Here is a 23,060-nt window from a genome sequence, read left to right as displayed (position 1 = left end):
AACCCTTCCTTTTCATTTACCTTTTGTCTTTTAAATGTTGTAAATATACTTGCATCGACCTCTTCCTCTGGCAGCTCTTTCCATACAGCACCCTCTGCATGAAAAAGTTAGCCCACAGGTCCTTTTTAAATCTTTCCCCTATCACTTTAAACCTGTGTTGTCTTGTTTTGGACTCTTTCACCCAAGAAAAATTCACCCTTTCCATTCCCCTAATGATTTTATAAACCTCTATAAGGTCATCCCTCAACTCTGATGCTTTAGGGAAAATAGTCCAGGTCTATTCAGCCTCCACTTTTAACTCAAACCCTCCAGTAAATCTTTTTTTCACACCCTCTCAAGTTTAATAGCATCACTCCTATAGAACTGTGCAAAATATTCTAAAAGTGGCCGAACCAATGTCCTCCACAGCTGCAACATGATGTCCCAACTCTTATACTAATGTTCTGACAAATGAAGGCAAGCGTGCCAAACACCTTCTTTACCACCCTGACTACCTGTGCTGCCATTTTCAAGTTACTGTGCATCTGCACTCCCAGGTCCTTTTGTTCGACCACACTCCCCGACCCTTACTATTAACTGTAAATCCTGCCCTAGTTTGTCTTACCAAAATGAAACACGTTTATCAAAATTAAACTCCATCTGCCACTCCTCAATCTGATCAAGGAACCCGTTGTACTCTGAGGTCATGTTCTTTACTGTCTATACATCAGGTATTTTGGTGTCATCTACAAACATACTAACCATGCCTCCTACATTCAAATCCAAATCATTCATATAAATGACAAAAAGCAATGGACCCAGCACTGATTCTTGTGGCACACTGCTGGTCACAGGCGTCCAATCTGAAAAGCAGCCCTCCAACTCTACCCTTCGTTTCCTACCTTCAAGCCAATTCAGTTGGCTAGCTCCCCCGGATCCCATGTGATCTAACCTTACAGACCAGTCTACCATACAGAACTTTGACAAACAGTTTGCTGAAGTCCATATAGACAATGTCTTTCATTCTGTCTTCATCAGTCTGCTCTTCAAAAACTCAATGAAGTTCATTAGACATGATTTCCCATTCACAAGGCCATGTTGACTGTCTCTAATCAGGCCTCACCTTTGCAAATGCATTTAAATCCTTCCACTCACAATCCCCTCCAACAACTTCCCCACCACTGGTGTCAAGCTCACCAGTCTGTAGTTCCCTGGCTTTTCTTTACAGCTTTTCTTAAATAATGGCACCACATTAGCCAATCTCCAGTCTTCCAATACTTCAGCTGTAGTTGTTGATGATACAGCTATCTCAGCAAGGGGCCCAGCAGTCTCTTCCCTAATTTCGCACAACGTTCTGGAAAACATCCGATCAAGTCCTGGAATTTATCTGTCTTTGTGAGCTTTAAGATCTCTAGCACCTCCTTCTCTGTAAAATGGACCCTTTTCAAGATATCACAATTTATTTCCTCAAGTCCCCTGGCTTCCAATAAATCCTGACACAAAATATTTATTTAAAAGCGCACTCATCTCCTGTGGTTCCACACAGTGACAACCATGGAGTTATCTGCTCTTTTCTTATGCAAGATACCGTAAATTTTATGGAATAACACTTTTTATTGGAGTATCCACTATTGTAAAGCCATAATCATCCACAAAGCTGCATACTGTTTCGTTGATGAAGTTCCAAAAGCATGATTAACCAATGGAATACTATTGCTTTTGGCTTATTGCAGAATAACCTGTCGCTGAATTACTAAGTAATTCTCTGACTGGTGTCCACAATGTAATCATCAATGGACTTGAAGTCTCAAGTTAATAGTATTGAATAATATGTTTAAGGCTGCGGTAAATTTTCTCTCTTTCTAAGTCTGGCCCCACAAACCTTTCTCTGAGGTCACAAAAACATATAACGGCTTCAGTTTTGCAAATATATTTAGATATTAAGGCACTGCAGACCTAAAAATGAGATTGGCTCATGTTTAAAATACAGCATCAGTCACTAAATGCCAGCTATTTTTATCTTTGCAGCTTGTCATTTTGATAGTTCAAAGTAAACCATCTGATGATCTCTATCTAAACTTATCTCTTTATATCTTTTTGTAGCAGCAATGTTAATAACTGAAATAAAAATGCAAAAAGAAAGAATTTCTGCTTTTATGTCTGTAGAAATTTCAAGATAAGGCATTGGACTTCCTGATGGCTAGAGGTTCCAACCTGAGTCTGCAATTGGGTGTGTTTGGAAACTGTTCAGCTCTTTGTAAATAACAGCAGCTACAATGAACAGGAAGAGCTGGCTAGAAATGTTGGAAATGTGAAATTGTGGCAGTTAGCATTAGATCCATTGGCATCAATAAAATGGTTTATACCTAAAGGTCAAACATTTCTTTTTATAAATACAGACAGACCTCATCTTTTATATTCAGCAAGTCAAGTGGTGCTTCCTCCCTTTTGCCCCGAGTAGAAAGTTCATCCATGGAGAGTTCCAGTACCCATACAAAAGATAATGCTGTTCATATCACAAGCATCTTGCAACCATACATGAAAGAAGCACACCTGTCATATACACATGCTTACTGCTTGTCTAAAGGAACTTCAGCAGAATAGAATGGAACTATTGTTTTGCTCTCGTGGCCATGTCAAGAATAGCAAGATGTCTTAACAGTCACAGATATGGCAGGACCCACGGACTGTCAGCTTTTATTCATGAAATCAACCAAAACAGTTTTAGAGCCAAAATGTGTCGTTGTAAGGGGTAGCAGTTAAGCATTGTTCAAACCTTTATCATGATAAACACTGAGGCTTTTTCAATAAGGCCAAAGTTAATTGAAGCACCCATCCCTAAAATACCACTGATCAGTCCCTTTTTCCAAGCTCCCTTCTTTTCACCGATTTAAATTTTGTCCCCTGGATATGTGCCACGATAAGAATTGGCTTACAATTTAAAAAAAAAGGCCAAGTTCAGAGCTTGTGGCAGTTTATTAGCTTCCAGTTATTTGCAGGTCAGTCATTGAGAGGGTTGGAGATACCTGTAACAAAAACAGAAGTTGCTGGAAACACTCAGGAGGTCTGACAGCATCTGTAAATAAAAAATCAGTTAACATTTTGGGACCGGTGACCCTTCCTCAGAAATACCTGTGTTGATCAGGGTGGAAAAGATGCTTGGCGAGTAAGTGGAAGGAATGGATATTTACAGACAGTTCTGGATACATTGAAATGAAGAGACATTTTTGATCTGGAAATTTAAATTGAACGCCCTCTACAAACCATTGCCAATCCACAATACCAATTTTCAGCCTTGTCAATAAGTGGAAAATTTCTTCTGTAAGAGCAACACTTTGCATCAAAGAGTTGAAAAGCGGGAGTGAGACTTCGATTCAAACTCCAAACTCACGTGCCTGAACTCAACACGTGGGATTGCAAGGCGTCCTGCTATTGTGTCATCGTGCTTATTTCTTTCAAAAGGCAGGGCTTGCAAATAATAGGAAGGGTTTCCCTTACTGCCCTTGAAATGAAAGCAAGTGAAGGAAGTCAGCACTCTTTGAGTAATGTTCTTCACTTTGAGATGATAAAACAATGAGAAACTTATTGATGCTTTTCCACATCGCATAATACAGAATTGCTTCAATCAAGTGTATTGATACTGTGCTATCATGGACTGTAGTCCTTCAGTGGGTAGGAATAACTGACAAGATAGCTGAGGCTGGTAAATTACGATGACAAATGGTCACTTTTTTTTTCTTTCTGTCATAATCATAGTATCGAGGAGGAAGCTGTGAAAGATCAGTTCATTTTTCAACTGTAAAATCCAATTTCTGAATCTCAGAAATATTGATTTTATTGATCTTTGCTCATACAGTAAAGCAATTAGTCCTGAAGAGATTAAATTTTCAGGTCGTTGACCCTACAAGTGTAAAATTTTATTGAGTCAAATTGTTAAATTATATCTCATCATCTGAAGTACATTATAGTGAATTGGAGGGCCGGCCTTGCAAGTCTTTGCTGTTGCTCATCTTCGTAGTCCAAAGGATGATTTCTTTTTCTCTTGCAGCGGACTGCTTCGATCCAGCCTGTTCGAGCCACGGTGTCTGTATCCATGGCGAATGCCACTGTAGTCCGGGATGGAGCGGTGCAAACTGTGAAAACTCGAAAACTAAGTGTCCCGATCAGTGCTCTGGTCATGGGACCTACCTTCAGGAGAGTGGCTCCTGCACTTGTGATCCCAATTGGACAGGCACAGACTGCTCAGTGGGTGAGTAGACAGAAGATACCTTACAAATCATTCCCTAAGTGGCGAAATGTCGAGAGCCTTCATTCCCCAAGGCTCTAATGCAGCAGCACACTTAGCGATCTCCACTGCAACCTGATGATTTCTTTTGACATCAATAGATAGATTGCCACAGCAAAATCTAACTTTAATTTTAATGGCCTGACCTGATTAAAGAATTCTGTCTTTTTGGAGGCTGTTTCTTTTTTTGGTGCACAAGCAAGAAACTCCCTCACAGAAATAGCAGCCAGCTAGCAGCACAATTAATGTCCTTTCACTGTGTGAGCTTCAGAATACAGATATCCCTATGAGTTGCCCTCAGTAGCTCCAAATTACTATAGATGCAGGAGCCTGTGCTGAAAATAAAAAAATGTTGGAACTCACAGTGGGTCAGGCAGTAACTATGGAGGGAGAGCAAGCAAACATTTGGAGTCTAGCTGAAGCTTTATCAGTGCGCCAGCATTTTTTGTTTTCCCCTCAGTAGGGCATTCAATTTGATTTGAACAAAGGTCTCAAGGAATTTCTCCAATGACTATTTTAAGTGGCTTTTGGGACTTGAGCATCTCACATATTTATTGCCCATCCCTTTTTGCTCATGAGAAAGTGGATGAATTTGGCACCTCATCAGGGAGGAAAAAGTATTCAACTTGACTTCTTGACCACTGTCCAGAGAGCCTTGCTGAAAATGGAGAGAGTCAGGAGCAGGACTCAGATACAGTGGTTGCATGTTTTCCTCTTGAATTGTAGAATCCCTACAGTGTGGAAACAGGCCCTTCATCCCAACAAGTCCACACTGAACCTCAGTGCATCCCACCCAGACCCATCCCCCCCAATCTACCTAGTCTACACATCCCTGAACACTGTGGGCAATTTAGCACGGCCAATCCACTGAGACTGCACATCTTTGGACTGTGGGAGAAAACCAGAGCACCTGGAGGAAACCCGCACAGAGAACGTGCAAACTCCACACAGACAGACCACCCGAGGCTGGATTCGAACGTGGATCAATGTTGTTGTGAGGCAGCAGTGCTAACCACTGTACCACCAGGGTTCTGTGGATTGCCTGTAGTCAAAAGTCTGCCCGCATTGCAGCTCACTGTTTCGCCAGGATGCTTAAAGACACCTCCTGCCTATAATACTGTCCACCAACAGAACATTTTTTGGGCAAAGGAAGAGTAAAAATAACACAGATTTTCCTTTCTCATTGTTAACATTAATACTGCAATCTGACAATTTTGTGCCTGTAAACATTGCTAGCTTGTCAGCTAGGTGTTTCTGACAATGTCACCTTAAGTATGCACACTTTGTACTCACTGTTTTCAATTCTCTACATGCTGCTGAATCTATCAAAATTCCAACATGGAGAAAAATCTGAATGCTATCTCCAATTCTGCATACTTTCAAAGCAGCTTTCTCTCATTAAATTTCAGCGGGTGACGGCAATATCCAGGAAGTGGACAACCGGAGTATTTATTTCCAGCTTCAGTCCTTTTTCCTTTCTCCTGCATGCTTAATAAAGTTTCCATCAAGATGAAGTCATCAAAGGTGCCCATTCTTGTTAGTTGTTAGCTGTGGCTCAGTTGGTGGCACATATACATCTGAGTCACTGTGTTGTTAGTTTAAGCCTCGTTTTAGCGACTTCACCGTTGTCTTGAAGCTGTGGTTTAGAACTACACACGTGCTGTTGTTGGGGTGAAATGTTAAACCGAGTCTCTGTCCTGAAAAATTTCTGAAGAAAACCAGGGGAGTTATCCCTGTCCAACATTACATCCCCAGTCAATATCATTAAAATAGATTTCCTGATCACTATCACATTGCCATTTTTGAGGGTCATTTTCATACTAGTAATTGTACTTGTGGTTAAATTTGACTGCTACATTTTTTATATTACAGCAGTGACTACACTTCCAAAGCAGGGATAAAATAGTTTGGGATAACCTGAACCTCTCTTTACTTCACAAGGCCTTAGCCTGCAGTTCATGGCATGTAGAATCATAGAACTTTACAATACAGCAGGCCATTCAACACATCATGCCTGTTCTTACTCTCACCTAGCTGGCCCCATTCTCCAGCCCTATCTCCATAGCCCTCCAAATTCATCACTTTCAAATATCTATCCAGCTCTTCTCTGAAACTTCCTTTGAAATCTGCCTCCAGCACTCTCCCAGCCAGTGCATTACAAATCCTAACAACTCTCTGAGTAAAAACATGTTTCCTCATCTCACTCTTGGCTGTCATGCTGACAATCTTACAATTGTGGCCCCTAGTTATGGATGTGCCAGTTAGTGGAAACAGAAAGTTCTTTACCCTGTCAAAATTGTTCATAATTTTGAACATTTCAGTAAGGTTCTTAATCTTCAGTGCTCCAAGGAGAATAGACCACAATTTCACTAATCTTGGATCTAAAATCCCTTATTCCTGGCATCATTCTAGTAAGTCACCTTTTCACTCACATCTGGCCTTTAATATCCTTCCGCAAATAATGTCCCAGAACTGAACACAATATTCCAAATGTGTTCTGACCAATTATTTGTGTATTTCCTTAACATGCTCAACACATTCTACTTTGAAGAGGAGGACACTGTGTCAAGTTCCTCCCAGTAATTTGCAGGATGAAGCAGAGTAACCTGACCTCTCTCTAAGCTGTTGGCAATGGTATCATTGGGAAGAATCTGCTTTCAGGTCATGTTGGCTGTTGAAGTCTTGACTGGTCAGTCGAAGCAATAGGGGAAGAAAACACAGCTTTGAAATCTACTGAATTGTAAAATTACACACTTTAAAAATTTATCTCCATGATAAGGTGTGATGGCTTTTAAAAAATGTTACACACAAAGATAAAGGAAGTTGGTGAAGGGAAATAACTGCAACAGAAAAAAACACATTACTGAGCCCAAAAATGTTTAGCAGATCCCAACACCCTTAATTAATGCAAAAAATGTCAATTAATCATAATGCTGCTTGTTCAGGTGTCAGCACGATAAGGTTTTGGCAGTGAAAAAAATTAATTGGTAATTTGAATGAAAGACAGAAACTGAATACGTACAGTGTAAATTTTTAAGCTAACCACGGGGGATTGTCAGTTAAAATATTATTTTGCACATGCTCCTTTTAGGAAGAAGCACCAAAAAACTTGGATTATGATTGGTGCATGCTTTATATTGAGATGAGATAATAGGAACTGCAGATAATAAAGTGTGGAGCTGGATGAACACAGCAGGCCAAGCAGCATCAGAGGAGCATAAAAGCTGACATTTCGGGCCTAGACCCTTCATCAGAAAAGAGGGAGCGGGAGAGGGTTCTGAAATAAATAGGGAGAGAAGGGAAGCGGATCAAAAATGGATAGAGGTGAAGATAGTGGAGAGGAGATAGACAAGTTAAAGGGGCAGGATGGAGCCAGCAGAGGTGAGTGGGGGAGGTAGGGAAGGGATAGGTCAGTCTGGGGAAGACGGACAGGTCAAGGGGGCGGGATGAGGTTAGTAGGTAGGGAATGGAGGTGCGGCCTGAGGTGGGAGGAGGGGATAGGAGAGAGGAAGAACAGGTTAGGCAGGCGGGTCATCCAGCCTCACATTTTATTATCTTGGAATCTCCAGCATCTGCAGTTCCCATCATCTCTGATACTATTTTAACCTCACTGCGAAGCCTCTTCCAGGGATGCCTAACCTGAAGAAGTTACCCTCCTCCCTCCGGACCAACCTCAGGGAATCTCTCTCCCATTGCAACTCTCTTGTAATCTCTTCGGCCTTGAAACTGCTCGACACTCTCTCCACCTATCTTCTTTACTCTCCATCTTCGGTCCGCCTCCCCCTCTCTCCCTATTTATTCCAGTTCCCTCCCCCCATCCCCCTCTCTGATGAAGGGTCTAGGCCCGAAACGTCAGCTTTTGTGCTCCTGAGATGCTGCTTGGCCTGCTGTGTTCATCCAGCCTCACATTTTATTATCTTGGAATCTCCAGCATCTGCAGTTCCCATTATCTCTGGGGACAAGCTGGGCTGGTTTTGGGATGCAGTGGGGGGAGGGGACGAACTGGGCTGGTTTTGGGAAGCAGTGGGGGGAGGGGAGATTTTGAAGCTGGTGAAATCCACATTGATACCATTGGGCTGCAGGGTTCCCAAGCAGAATATGAGTTGCTGTTCTTGCAACCTGCGGGTGGCATCATTTTGTGGCACTGCAGGAGGCCCAGGATGGACGTGTCATCTAAGGAATGGGAGGGGGAGTTGAAATGGTTCGCGACTGGGAGGTGCAGTTGTTTATTGCAAACCAAGCGCAAGTGTTCTGCAAAGTGGTCCCCAAGCCTCTGCTTGGTTTGCTTGATGTAGAGGAGGATACAGCGGATGTAGTATACCAGATTGGCGGATGTGCAGGTGAACCTCTGCTTGATGTGGAAAGTCTTCTTGAGGCCTGGGATGTGGGTGAGGGAGGAGGTCCGGGGGCGGGTGGAGCACTTCCTGCGGTTGCTGGGAAGAGTGCCGGGTGTTGACATTGGTTTTCTTCACTTGACACTCATTGTTTCTTTCTGTGTTGAGTTGTTTGTTACATCATTCCAGGTTTTATTAGTAAATTTTACAGTGTTTTTGTGTCACTGATTTGCACTGGCAGAAAATAAGTTACGCGCATAGTCAGTAAATTAGGTGATAATTTAACGTAAGGCAAAGCGTTGAATTTGCTACATCAGCCAAAAGCAATCCGACTCGGACTGGAGACTTTGCACTAAGGAGCCTGTTGAGTTCTCATGCTTGAATTTTGACAGTGTTTGTTAGATTTCTATGTTGAGCTTTCTCACGTAAGATAACTTGAGTGGTAAACAATGAGGTAGGGATTGTTTTAAGGAGTCAGATCAAAAGACGTAGAAGCAGGCCATTCAGCCTGTTGAGTCTGCTTCACCATTCAATGGGATTGGCTGATCTGTTAATCCTCAACTCCCACTTTCCTGCCTTTTCCCTATAACCATTGATTCCCTTACTGATTAAAAATCTAACTCTCAGCCTTACATATACTTAACAATACAGCCTTCACAGCCCTCTGTGATAGAGAACTCCACAGATTCACTACCTACTACTGGTCAGTAGAAGCAATAGAGGAAGAAAAAGCAGCTTTGAAATCCGCTGAATTGTAAAATTACACGCTTTAAAAATTTATCCCCATGATAGGGTGTGATGACTTTTAAAAAAATGTTACACACAAGCTTCTCTGTTTTAAATGCGACCCCTTACTCTGAAATTATACCCTCTGGTCTTAGACTGTCCCACAAAGAGAAATAACGTCTCTGCATTGATCCTGTCAAGTCCTCGAAGAATCAAGTATGTATCAATAAAGTTTCCTCTCATTCTCCTCAACTTCAATGAGTACGTGCCCAACCTTCTCAACCTCACAAACCATGGATCAATCAAGTTAACATTCTCTGGACTGCCTGCAATGACAATCAGTAATTACTTTGATTAAAGGGACCAGAAATGTTAACAATATTCCCAATTCTGAGGAAGGGTCTAGACCCGAAACGTCAGCTTTCCTGCTCCACAGATGCTGCTGGGCCTGCTGTGTTCATCCATCTCTGCGTTTTGTTATCTAAAATATTCCTGGTTAGCGCCATCTATAGTTTTAGCAGGCCCTCCCAACTTTTGCATTCTATTCCCTTTAAAATACAGGCTAGCAGTTCATTTGCCTTCCCTATTTCCCACTAAACTTGTTCATGCGTGCAGGCCCTCAAATCCTTCTGTGCTGCGTCTTTTTGCAGTCTTTTCCATTTAAATACTATTCAGCTCCTCCCAAAATTAATAAAATCATATTGTGCCACATTATATTCCATTTACAAAGATTTTGGCCACTCACTTAATGTGTTTATGTCGCTATGCAGACCCTGTATCAACCTCACAACTTGCCTTCCCACCTGTTTTTATGTCATCCTGAAGACTTGGTGATGATACATTCATGTGTGTCTTTAATAATAATTATAAATAATTGTAACCGCAGCACTGATTCCTGTGGAATTGCATTAGTTACAAGTTGCAATCCTGAAAATGGCCCCTTATTCCAACTCTCTGTCTGCTATTAGTGAACAGACCCTCCACCCGTGCTAAAATCTACCCCTCAAAACCATGGGCCCTTAACTTAGTAAGGTGACTAGCATTAGTAAGTAGTAAATGAGTAACCTTAAATCCACATAAGTCCACACATCAGGTTAATCGATCACCTTTCAGAAATTAAAATACATTACATCCCCTGGTTCCCCTTTATCTGTGGATGTTGAGACTGTAGAGTAGCTTATTACTGATTTTATAAATGAGGCTGTTGACTTTTTTTCAATTCACTCACGGCGCGTGGGTGTCACTGTCAGGCCAGCATTTATTGCCTGTCGGTGGTTGCCCTTGAGAAGGTGGTGGTAAGTTGCCTTTTTGAACCACTGCAGTCCATGTGCTGTAGGTTGACCCACAATACCCCTTAAGATGGGAATTCCAGGATTTTGACCGACTGACAATGAAGGAACGGCAACATATTTCCAAGTCAGGATGGCAAGTGGCCTGGAGGGGAACTTGCAGATGGTGGTGTTCTCATGTATCTGCTGCCCTTGTCCTTCTAGATAGAAGTAGCCTGAGGGTCTTTGCTGAATTTCTGCAGTGCACCTTGTATTAGGAATCAAAGAATGCAATCCTGAGTCCACACGGTATAATCAGGGTTGAGTCAGAGGAATTGTAAGAAAACAGCTGAGTTGAACCTGGAAGCTGGATGGGCGCTGACTGGATTAAATTTGAAGGAAGGAATCATTAGGCACAATCTGCTTACCACAAGATAAATGCAGCAAATGGTACAATAGAAGCATACGCAATATTTAGTCACAATGCAACAGTAACAGTGGTAACATAAGAGAACAAATGCATCTCTGTAGATTTCACTACCAATCAGATGTGAACAATTGCAGCCAATGACTAATTGCCAGTCATTTTGTGTAGTAATATCTTCATTATAAGGCTCCCTTTGAATGCATCAGGAAAGCAATGATGGGAACAAGGTAATGAATGTGTTACACTGAACCAATCTAGCCATCAATTTTGTCCTGAATCTCATTTTTCACATTAAGATTTGAAAGAGAATCTGCTGTTGCCATGGGAGGGGTCCTGGCCTCTGCTAGAAGGGTGGGAGCAGTTTTAAAAGGCTTGTTGATTCTGTACATGCCAAATGAAAGTATATATAAGTGCGCCCTTTAGCAATGATCAGTCCTCTACCTCTCCATCATGGCACTTGTAAGATGCACCAGTCTTCCATGATGAAATAGATGCTGCCAAAACATGATTTGATCTTTGCACAGACGACTGGCTATTAATTAGTTGCACAATTTCACTTCAATTAAATGAACTTCAATTAATAAGTTGATAGTGAAGATTGACACAGCTGTGCTTGAAGGTGGTGTGTTAAAGGCTGATAAACACCTTGGTGCTAATGAAAAATTGATTAGATTGATTCACAGGAGAAACAAGACTCGCAGTTAAAAACAAACTTTTCCTCACAAAGCTGAGTTAATATTTTGTTGCATCGAGGTTAATCGGCCCATCCAGGATCTTTTAATTGAAAGCTTGATTCAGAAGAGAGCTGAACATTGATAAAGAGTTCCTTGAAATGAGGGCAATGAATAGACAAGATGGTCCCCAGCATTGAAACAGGTAGCAATGATGAAACTGTGACAAATCCCAGTTGGATACAGAATTGGCTGGCCAACAGAAGACAGCAAGTGGTAGTAGAAGGAAAATATTCTGCCTGGAAGTCAGTGGTGAATGGGGCTCCACAGGGCTCTGTCCTTGGGCCTCTACTGTTTGTAATTTTTATTAATGACTTGGATGAGGGGATTGAAGGATGGGTCAGCAAGTTTGCAGATGACACAAAGGTCGGAGGTGTCGTTGACAGTGTAGAGGGCTGTTGTAGGCTGCAGCGGAACATTGACAGGATGCAGAGATGGGCTGAGAGGTGGCAGATGGAGTTCAACCTGGATAAATGCGAGGTGATGCATTTTGGAAGGTCGAATTTGAAAGCTGAGTACAGGATTAAGGATAGGATTCTTGGCAGCTTGGAGGAACAGAGGGATCTTGGTGTGCAGATACATAGATCCCTTAAAATGGCCACCCAAGTGGACAGGGTTGTTAAGAAAGCATATGGTGTTTTGGCTTTCATTAACAGGGGGATTGAGTTTAAGAGTCGTGAGATCTTGTTGCAGCTCTATAAAACTTTGGTTAGACCGCACTTGGAATACTGCGTCCAGTTCTGGGTGGCCTATTATAGGAAAGATGTGGATGCTTTGGAGAGGGTTCAGAGGAGGTTTACCAGGATGCTGCCTGGACTGGAGGGCTTATCTTATGAAGAGAGGTTGACTGAGCTCGGTCTCTTTTCATTGGAGAAAAGGAGGAGGAGAGGGGACCTAATTGAGGTATACAAGATAATGAGAGGCATAGATAGAGTTGATAGCCAGAGACTATTTCCCAGGGCAGAAATGGCTAGCACGAGGGGTCATAGTTTTAAGCTGGTTGGTGGAAAGTATAGAGGGGATGTCAGAGGCAGGTTCTTTACGCAGAGAGTTGTGAGAGCATGGAATGCGTTGCCAGCAGCAGTTGTGGAAGCAAGGTCATTGGGGTCATTTAAGAGACTGCTGGACATGTATATGGTCACAGAAATTTGAGGGTGCATACATGAGGATCAATGGTCGGCACAACATTGTGGGCTGAAGGGCCTGTTCTGTGCTGTACTGTTCTATGTTCTATGTAATGGATAGATTTTTCTGATCATTGTTTGAAATAATGAAGGACTGCAGCTGGTTTTTGTTGAAGGTGTTCTTTTAAACCATTCACTTAGACTTTGTGTCTACCTTTATTGCTCCCTGCCAGCTCCATATTGTAATACAGTTTTTCCAGCGTAAGGCAGGGGGCCAGGGTGGCAGTGGGCTGGAGATGGCATTGTTAGATGATTTGGTTCGTATGCTAAACTGATAATACCAACCAGCAAGTTTAAAATGACTGGCCACTTCTGATTGGTTTACTTGAGTGTCCATTGCAGTAGAACCCCAAGTCTGCTGGTTTCAAGAGCCATATGGGGTTGAGGGACCTGCCTAGCAATGAGGGGCTGTTGCTCAAGGATATAAGTTCTTTCACAAGTTGAAAATCCGTTGCACTTCTCATCACAAATGTGGTGTCCAACCCCCCTCCCATCACATATAAAGATTGCGATGGTAGACCCACCAGGATTGGGTTCCACACTCTCCACAGCCAGGGACCAAGCAGACACTCATGCTGCAATGTCCCTGCCCCCATCTTTGTGGGGCTTTCAGGTGCCTGCCAACTGCAGAAAGAAGCCTCACTGCACACTTCACATCAGTATTCGAGGGAATCTGCAGGGCCCTTTGGGCCCACCCAGCGGTAAATTCTTGGCAACAGGCCACTACATGTTTCTTACCCTCAGATAACAACTGAACAGATTATAAGCTTTGACTTCAAGTTCTTCAGACAGGGAAAGGATCAGGAGGCATTTGCACACAGTATGGGTTGTTTGAAAACGTATGTTTTTTCAGAAAGCTGTGTACGTGAACAGTTGCTCAGAAATTTGACATCCCTCTCATTCACTCACACTCTCAGTAGTTGCCAGGTCCAGTGCGGTGTGGGGGGTGCATGTTGATGGTCTGATTCAGAAAGTGATGGGGCGAGGGGCCTGAACTTACTGATTGGGAGGTGTATGTTATTTATGGGCCCAGGACCAACATTGCTGGTTCCTATGGCTGCACCAAGGTGAACGCTGACCCATCTACTGAGCAATTCAGAGCCGGTAAACTACAACTTGGTGTCTCATCATTCCTCCGCTTCACCTGTTTGTCCCTGGAATTTGCATGTGTGATCCTGAAGGCTACAAGGATTACAATGTCCACACTTCAGGTTCCTCACGCTTTCTTTACTTGGACAGTTGACTAATGAAATGCAAATAATTCCACTTTTTAAACTGGTGTTCAACTGGTGTTGAACCACCAGCAGCGAAACATACAGGGCACTGCCTGTCTTCCTGGTGCATGCCTACTTGCTACACCTGTCCTCTGACGTCATCTTCTAAGATCTAGCTCAGCTCATCCGAGGAGAGCTGTTGGCCAGTTAGATGCCAAAAGGGCTGCTGTCTGTACAACACCCTCCTGAAGCCAAGGCTGACGTGTGGATTCCGGCCACAGGGATGTGATGGCAGGAAGGCATTCAGATGGTGCGGTGAAATCTTTCTTCCTGGCTCAAGGATGCTGTGGTTGGTTGGCTCGCCGAGCTGGTTTGTTGTTCCACAGACGTTTTGTTACCGTGCTTGGTAACATTCTCAGTGCAGCCTCTGATGAAACGTCAGTGTGTTTTCCCACCTGGATTTTAAACTCTGGGGTCTGTTGCAATGGATTGCCCCACTTCCAGGTCTCTTCCGTAGTGGAATGTTTCTGGGGTCAAGTTCAATGTGTTTATTAATAGCCTGCTTCGTGGAGTGTCATACTTCCAGGAGTTCTCACGCCTGTCTCAGCCTTGCCTGTCCCAGGATCTTGGTGTTGTCCCAGTCAAAGTCATAGTTCTCCTTGCCCATGTGGATTGAGATGAGTTAATATTGTTCGTGCCTTTTTGTAGCCGGTGGCGTTCATGTATTCTTGTTGTTAGTAGTTTCCTTCCTGTTTGTCCGATGTAGTGTTTCTCGCAGTCTCTGTTGGGAATCTTGTAGATGACATTGGTCCTGTCCATGGCAGGGAATGGGTCTTTAGTTCGGGTGAGCACTTGTCGTGGGTTGGTGTGAGTTTGTGTGCCACTCTGATGCCCAGCAGTCGTAGAAGTCTTGTGGTGAGTTCTGACATGTTCCTGATGTAGGGGAGTGTGTCGGGGCGTGTAGAATCTTTACGATGCTGTTCCTGTAGGCATCTCTTGACCCAGTTCTTTGGATATCCATTATCCTTGAACACTTAGAAGAGGTATTCCTCCTCCTCTTGGCGTAGTTGGTTGGTTCACTCGCTGAGTTGGCTCGTAAGTTCACAGACGTTTCATTACCCTCCCGGGTAACATCATCAGTGCAGCCTCTGATGAAGCGCTGTTGTGTTTTCCCATCTGGTATTTAAACTTTGGGGTCCGTTGGAAGTGGTCACCTCATTTCCAGTTTTTCTTCACAGCATTGTATATTGAGGGTCAAATTTGACGTGTTTATTGATGGTCTTCTATGGACAGAGCCAATGTGATGGACACGATCCCATGCAAAGACTGTGACAAACATTACATTGGACAGACAGGAGGGAAACTGGCCCCAAGAAGACATGAATATCAACCAGCAACATAACGATCTGACCAGTACTGACTCGTCACCATTCACATGGATAAGAAGAACCATCAGTTTGATTGGGACAACATCAGGATCCTAGGACAGGCCAAACAGAGACAAGCAGGGGAATTCCTAGAGGCCTGGTTCTCCACCAAGAAGACCATCAACAAACACATAGAACTAGACCCTATATATAATCCACTGCAGAGAAAAACTGGAAGTGAGGTAATCCAACTCAATGGACCCCAGACTTTAAATGCCAGGTGGGAAAACACAACAGCGCTTCATTGGAGGCAGCACTGATGATGTTATCCAGCAGGGTAATGAAAAGTCTGCAAACTGGCAAATCAGCTTGGCGAGCCAACCAACCACAGGATCCACAACCTAAGCTACAAATCTACTAAAGAACCTTGGCTCATGGACACTTCTGCGAAACAGCAGCCTGGATCGGCGCATGGAAATGGTGCGGGAGCCATTGGATCTAGTGAGCTGTCATTGAGCAGGCCTCTGAGCTGCAAGAAAATGCTGTCTGTGCTTGGACAGGGCTGGGAGCTTTTGACAGTTCAGCCAGCAGTGTCACTTGGAGTGGTCATCTCCTGCGTTCCACACAAACAACTTTACAACACAACTGGAAAGCAATTGAAGAAGACTTTCCCCATTTGATGAGTTGTGCCCCAAGCAACGGTGCAGTTGGCGCAGGTATTCGGCATCACCAGACTGGGCCCAAATCTCTTTGGGAACAGAGATAGTAGGAACTGCAGATGCTGGAGAATCTGAGATAACAAGGTGTAGAGCTGGATGAACACAGCAGGCCATGCAACATCAGAGGAGCAGGAAGGCTGATAGATGAAGGGTCTCGGCCCAAAATATCAGCCTTCCTGCTCCTCTGATGCTGCTTGGCCTGCTGTGTTCATCCAGCTCTACACCTTGTTATCTCTTTATGAACAATTATTTCATCTAAATTAGCCCTTCATCCCAAACTGCCAACAGTTATAGTTCTGATTACCGTCTCCTTCCTGTAATCCTTTGCCTTATTAAGTACTCCCGGCTACTAACACTGATAGGTACAGAACCTGACATCGCAGCTTTCTGCAGCTCCTCCAGAAATAACATATGAACACTCAAAATAGAAGCAAAAGTAGGCCATTCAGCTCTTTCACGCCTGCTCCACCATTCGGTAAGATTATGGCTGACCTGTTTCTGTTCCAAACTCCACATCTCCATCTATCCCCAATGACCTTTGATTCTCTAATGCAACAGGAGCCTATTTACCTCCTATTTAATCATCCTGCCTCCAGCGTTTGGAGCAGAGTTTCAATTGGACAGCCTTCTTAGAGAAGTAAACAATCCTCATCTTGAATTTCTGCTGTGAGATGCATGGCCACTCAGAGGTTCCTCATCTGCCTGTCAAATTGCTGCGCGTTACCGTTTTTTAAAAAATTCTTTCATGGAATGAGAGCATCAGTAACTAGTCCAGCATTGATTGCCCAGTTAAGAGTCAACCACATTTCTGTGAGTCTGGAGTCACATGTAGGCCAGACCAGGTAAGGGAGATATGAGTGAACCAGGTGGGTTTTTCTGACAATCAACAATAGATTCACAGTCATCATTATCTTTTTTAAAAACTAAATTCAAATCCCACCATCTGATGTGGCAGTATTCAAACCGAAGGGTCTAAGCCCAAAACGTCAGCCTTCCTGCTCCTCTGATGCTACTTGGTCCACTGTGTTCATCCAGCTCTACACCTTATTATCCCTTTCCCCAGAACATTACCTGGATCTCTGGATTAATCGTCCAGTGATAATACCACAAGGTCATCGTCTCTCCATGGGAACCTTCACACGAAGTCATAACTGTCTGCAAAACGCATTAGCTATTTCAAAAATGTGCCCTTTTGTTCTGGACCCAATTGCAAGAGGAAACATTCTTCAAATGGCTACTTTTGTGAAGATCATTCAGGATTTTATAAACTTCAGTCAAACTCTCTCTCTTCTACACATTGGAAATAAGCCTTGACTGAAGTGTTACAGAATATTCCCCACTTGGCTGGATGATTGCAGCTCTGACAACACAGAAGAAGCTTGACTCCATCCAAGACAAAGCAGCCCCACTTGATTGGATCCCCATTGAAAACATTTACAGAAGTCATAGAATCCCTACAGAATGGAAACAGGCTCCTCGGCCCGACAAGTCCACACCGAACCTCGGAGCATCCCACCCACACCCTGCTCCCTTGTAACTAACCTAATCTACACACCCCTGAACACGACAGACAATTCAGCATGGCCAATCCACCTAGCCTGTACATCTTCGGAGGGTGGGAGGAAACCGGAGCACCCTGAGGAAACCCATGCAGAGACGGGGAGAATGTGCAAACTCCACACAGAAAGTCACCCGAGGCTGGACTTGAACCTGGGTCCTTGGCGATGTGAGGCAGCAGTTCAATCCTGCAAAACTGTGGCAGCAATGTGTGCAATCTGCAAAATTCACTGCAGCAACTCAACAAGGCTGTTCTGACAACACCTACCGAGCACACAACCTCGACCATCTCAAAAGACAAAGGATAACAGAAACACGCCAACACGGCCCACCCACATTTTCCCCTCCCCAAGTGACACCCCATTCATACATGGTGCTTTAGCTTTGTTCCTCAGACTGAAAGCTTGATGCTTTTTCCCTCAGAACACTGTCCATGGCCCTCCACCCTACAGCAACGATTCAACGGGGGAAGCTCACCTGGGCAATTAGGTATGGGCAATAAATGCTGGCCTTATCAGCAACACCAACATTCCCTGAACAAATGGGGTAAAAGAAAACTTAGAGATTCATCCTCACTCTCAGATAAGGTGCAGCAGCTGCTAGGTAATTTGTCCAGAACCTCAAACAGTCGCTGATATTTAGAATACAACCAAAGAATCTGTTGTGTGTTTGTGTCAGGTCTTTACAAAAACTCCAAATATAAGCACATAATTGCTTTTTTTTTAAAAAAAAGTGTATTGCAAAACGAGTTTTAATTTACAGTAAAATCTTTGGGTGTTGTTTGTGGAAGAACATTGAATGCATTGTCTTCCTTTACTCAGAGATGGTAGGAACTGCCAACGCTGGAGCATCAGAGGAGCAGGAAAGCTGAGGTTTTGGGTCTGGACCCTTCTTCCAGACCTGAAACGTCAGCTTTCCTGCTCCTGTGACACTGCCTGGCCTGCTCTGTTCATCCAGCTCCACACCTTGTTATCCCGTATTCCTTTACTCTGTTGGGCCCTATGCAGACTTGAATGGTATGTTAATTACAGGCCTAATTTAGGGAGTCCGACAGGAGATGAATTCAGTACCTTGACCACACTTCCACAGTTTTACACTGCTGGTGAAATTGACTGTGCTGGGTGTGTTTGTGCTCCACAGAAATCTGTGCCGTAGAGTGTGGAACTCATGGTGTTTGCCTGGCGGGTGCCTGCCGATGTGAGGAAGGCTGGACAGGTGCAGCTTGTGACCAGAGAGCGTGCCACCCTCGCTGCTTGGAGCACGGAACCTGCAACAATGGCAAATGCGAGTGCAATCAAGGCTGGAACGGTGAACACTGCACCATTGGTAGGTTCTTGTTTACAGCATAGGGAATGAAATCATCTCAGAATGCAGAATTGGCTGTCGGGCGCTAACTGAAACATTGAATGGTAATGCTCATACTGTTTCTGGTATCTGTGCCTAATTTGATCGGTTTTTAAGAGAACTGGGTGGAAGTAACATTATTCTTGTTTCTCATTTTCATGAAAAACTTCAACAAATTACAAAGTTGGACTATAACAGTGGGTTGTCTACTCATGTGTTCTTGTAAAATCAGGTATTTAGATGGCAGCCTGCGTTTAGTTTTCAACGTGATAGATTGTCATTGTTTCTTTCTTACTCAATAACGAGTGGAAACCACTGAGAAGGCACAGCTACGTAACTCCTCAAAGGATGTCCAGAAAGTAAAATCGTGGGAAATAAGTACAAATTAGTGTTTTGAGCATGTGAAACCAATATTTCAGTAAAGATACTTTCTTCAAGGAGTGCTGAATGTTGGGAATAAGCTGCAAACAAATGTTTCCGTGCCACATTCAAATTCAGACAAACGCAGTAGCAAGCTTTCTGTTCCACTTGTTAGCCAGAATACAGAAAGAAGCAGGGAAATTTAGTATTGTAGGAGACACAACATTGATGCCAGCGCAAGTATTGTAGTGTGCCTTAAGTCAGTAAAGACAGCCTGAGGGAGCAGAAGGCCAGCTCTGCCAGGAGTGTAGCGCTGAGCTGGAGGCAGAAATCTTCACGTGTTGAAGTCTTGGCACATCAAGCCTGTAATCACCCTATCTTGAAACTCACTAAATCAAGACTCTATTATCTTGTATATTTTCTGTCTCAGCGTCTTAATGTTTGCTCCAATTGACACAACTATGTTTATGATGACTTTTAGGCAGGCAAGCCTTCTTTTAATAAAGTAATGAGGTAACTAGCAAAATTTAAAAATGTGCCCAAAACAGGTGGGCACTCAGATGTTGTCAGAGTGATTTCAAAAAAAAATCAGTCTTAATAATTTTGTGGAAGTACATTGAATTGGATTAGCTTTCACCATGACCTTTGAAAAGGTTTCATTCAGAGAAACTTGCACTGCAGTTTTCTTTCTCCTTCAAAAGTCAGCCGTTCTGAGTCTGAATAAAGTGAAAGATCCAACATAAAGTAGAAAATTGTTATTGGACCCTTCAATCAAAATGATTAAATCTTCACCTTGGTACTCCTCGCTGGGGATGTATACAGGAAATCAAGGCCCACTATTCCTGGAGTAGTCACAAAAGCTAAAAATTTATATCAAAGTGCTGAATTTCCCTGTTTGATACACACAGGTTAGAAGAAAGCACAGATCAGCTTTCTGTGCTATTTATTTGTTTCTGTGCTTAACAAATAAATGGATTCTAACCAAAGCAAAACAACTATGATCTGTTGATATCTAACTCAATTAGTCAATAAAAAGACACTGTCTACCAACAGCCACAACCACAGGCGATGATACATTTTCACAATTCCAGACCCGCAACGTTCACACGTAGAATTTCGATAACACTGCTCTGCACCTGCACAGGAATGATGCATAATACTGAAAGACATTTCAGTGCGGTAGTGGCAGATATGGGGGAAGAGGACTTAAGTGCACAGAGAGAGAACGCTGTGAGAGAGAGAGGTAGCGGACGGAGGTGGGGGAGAGGACATGTGGGTGGCGAAACAGAAAGAGAGGGGACGCAGTGAGAGGGAGGCATGAGGAGGAGAGAGACAACATGGCAAAACAGAGAGCGAGGATGTGGGAAAGAGAGAGCACAGATATTGAGGCCTAAGGAGTACAAGAGGGGGAGAGAGAGAGAGAGAGAGCGTGCAGAGGGAATGAGGACGTGGGAAGGGGCATTCCCCACATGGACCCATTCACAAACATGAACTGTTTAGACCTGTGCCTGAACCAGTTTAAATGCACAAACTTAAGTGGTGTATTGTACACAGGCATTGGTATCAGCAAATGCAACCCTGGACAAAACTCTAAACCCATTCAAAAAGCCCCACGCGCACACACATCCAAGCAGAGACAGGAAAAAAAAAATTGGTGGTATGAATGTAGCGGGGAGTGAATCGGGAAAACCGTTCAGTGGCACCAGTCCTCAATTTTTAATGGAAGGTTTCCTTTTATTTTCCAAGTCCTTTAGTTCTCTGAGCTATTCCTTTGGGTTCTCTCACTTCTTCACAGAAGCCATAGAGCAACCAGTTCTCAAGTTATAAAGTCTGCCATTATTGGCACAGAAACTTATAGAAGAAGACAACGGGCTTTCTTTAACATGCAGTATTTTACTGGAAAACACATATCACTTCCCCTTCCCAAGGACCAAGGGCTTCTGTCTGTATCATTCACACCCACAAGATGCTGAGCCACCCAGGAACCAATAATAAAATTATCATCACGCAGGTCTGGCATCCATGACTGGACCAAATTTCACAAATGAATCAGTTACTTGTTGCCAGCTGAAATTCATTTTGTGCCCAATGCATTTTGTCTAGTCACACCTTTACCTATTGATTGCAAAGCAACAATGGAACCACAGCTTGCAATGAATTTCAGTAACTTGCCTTTTAATAGTCCAGCAGTTCCTTTTTCAGTCCTTTGTTGCAAAACAGTCCTTTTTCCTAGATAATAAAATGTGAGGCTGGATGAACACAGCAGGCCCAGCAGCATCTCAGGAGCACAAAAGCTGACGTTTCGGGCCTCGACACTTCATCAGAGAGGGGGATGGGGTGAGGGTTCTGGAATAAATAGGGAGAGAAGGGGAGGCGGACCGAAGATGAACAGAAAAGAAGATAGGTGGAGAGGAGAGTATAGGTGGGGAGCTAGGGAGGGGTTGGGTCAGTCCAGGGAAGACGGACAGGTCAAGGAGGTGGGATGAGGTTAGTAGGTAGGAGATGGAGGTGCGGCTTGGGGTGGGAGGAAGGGATGGGTGAGAGGAAGAACAAGTTAGGGAAGCAGAGACAGGTTGGACTGGTTTTGGGATGCAGTGGGTGGGGGGGAAGAGCTGGGCTGGTTGTGTGGTGCAGTGGGGGGAGGGGACAAACTGGGCGGGTTTTGGGATGCGGTGGAGGAAGAGGAGATTTTGAAGCTGGTGAAGTCCACGTTGATACCATTGGGCTGCAGGGTTCCCAAGCGGAAGATGAGTTGCTGTTCCTGCAACCTTCGGGTGGCATCATTGTGGCACTGCAGGAGGCCCATGGTGGACATGTCATCTAAAGAATGGGAGGGGGAGTGGAAATGGTTCGCGACTGGGAGGTGCAGTTGTTTATTGCGAACCGAGCGGAGGTGTTCTGCAAAGCGGTCCCCAAGCCTCCGCTTGGTTTCCCCAATGTAGAGGGAGCCACACCGAGTACAGTGGATGCAGTATACCACATTGGCAGATGTGCAGGTGAACCTCTGCTTAATATGGAAAGTCATCTTCGGGCCTGGGATAGGGGTGAGGGAGGAGGTGTGGGGGCAAGTGTAGCGTTTCCTGCGGTTGCAGGGGAAGGTGCCAGGTGTGGTGGGGTTAGAGGGCAGTGTGGAGCGAACAAGGGAGTCACGGAGAGAGTGGTCTCTCCGGAAAGCAGACAAGGGTGGGGATGGAAAAATGTCTTGGGTGGTGGGGTCGGATTGTAGATGGCGGAAGTGTCGGAGGATGATGCGTTGTATCCGAAGGTTGGTGGGGTGGTGTGTGAGAACGAGGGGGATCCTCTTTGGGCGGTTGTGGCAGGGGCGGGGTGTGGGGGATGTGTTTCGGGAAATGCGGGAGACACGGTCAAGGGCATTCTCGACCACTGTGGGGGGAAAGTTGCGGTCCTTGAAGAACTTCGACATCTGGGATGTGCGGGAGTGGAATGCCTCATCGTGAGAGCAGATGCGGCGGAGGCGGAGGAATTGGGAATAGGGGATGGAATTTGTGCAGGAGGGTGTGTGGGAGGAGGTGTATTCTAGGTAGCTGTGGGAGTCGGTGTGCTT

At 44.1% G+C, this 23,060-nt stretch overlaps 1 protein-coding gene across 7 annotated transcripts in view; it reads left to right on the top strand.

Annotated features, from left to right (window-relative positions):
• tenm3 (teneurin transmembrane protein 3) overlaps positions 1-23,060 on the top strand; it is a 3,293,451-nt gene that overhangs the window by 3,130,858 nt on the left and 139,533 nt on the right. For all 7 annotated transcript variants that reach the window (XM_059644858.1, XM_048526868.2, XM_048526869.2 and 4 more), the window contains 2 exons: positions 4,028-4,228; positions 18,932-19,117. In XM_059644858.1, the coding sequence (XP_059500841.1) occupies positions 4,028-4,228; positions 18,932-19,117 (387 nt within the window). The remainder of the gene's footprint in view (positions 1-4,027; positions 4,229-18,931; positions 19,118-23,060) is intronic.

This window comes from Stegostoma tigrinum, chromosome 3 (genome assembly GCF_030684315.1).
Source record: "Stegostoma tigrinum isolate sSteTig4 chromosome 3, sSteTig4.hap1, whole genome shotgun sequence".
NCBI classification, from domain to species: domain Eukaryota; kingdom Metazoa; phylum Chordata; class Chondrichthyes; order Orectolobiformes; family Stegostomatidae; genus Stegostoma; species Stegostoma tigrinum.
Note: the sequence above shows the minus strand (reverse complement) of the source record. Positions and strands in the feature narration are given on the sequence as shown.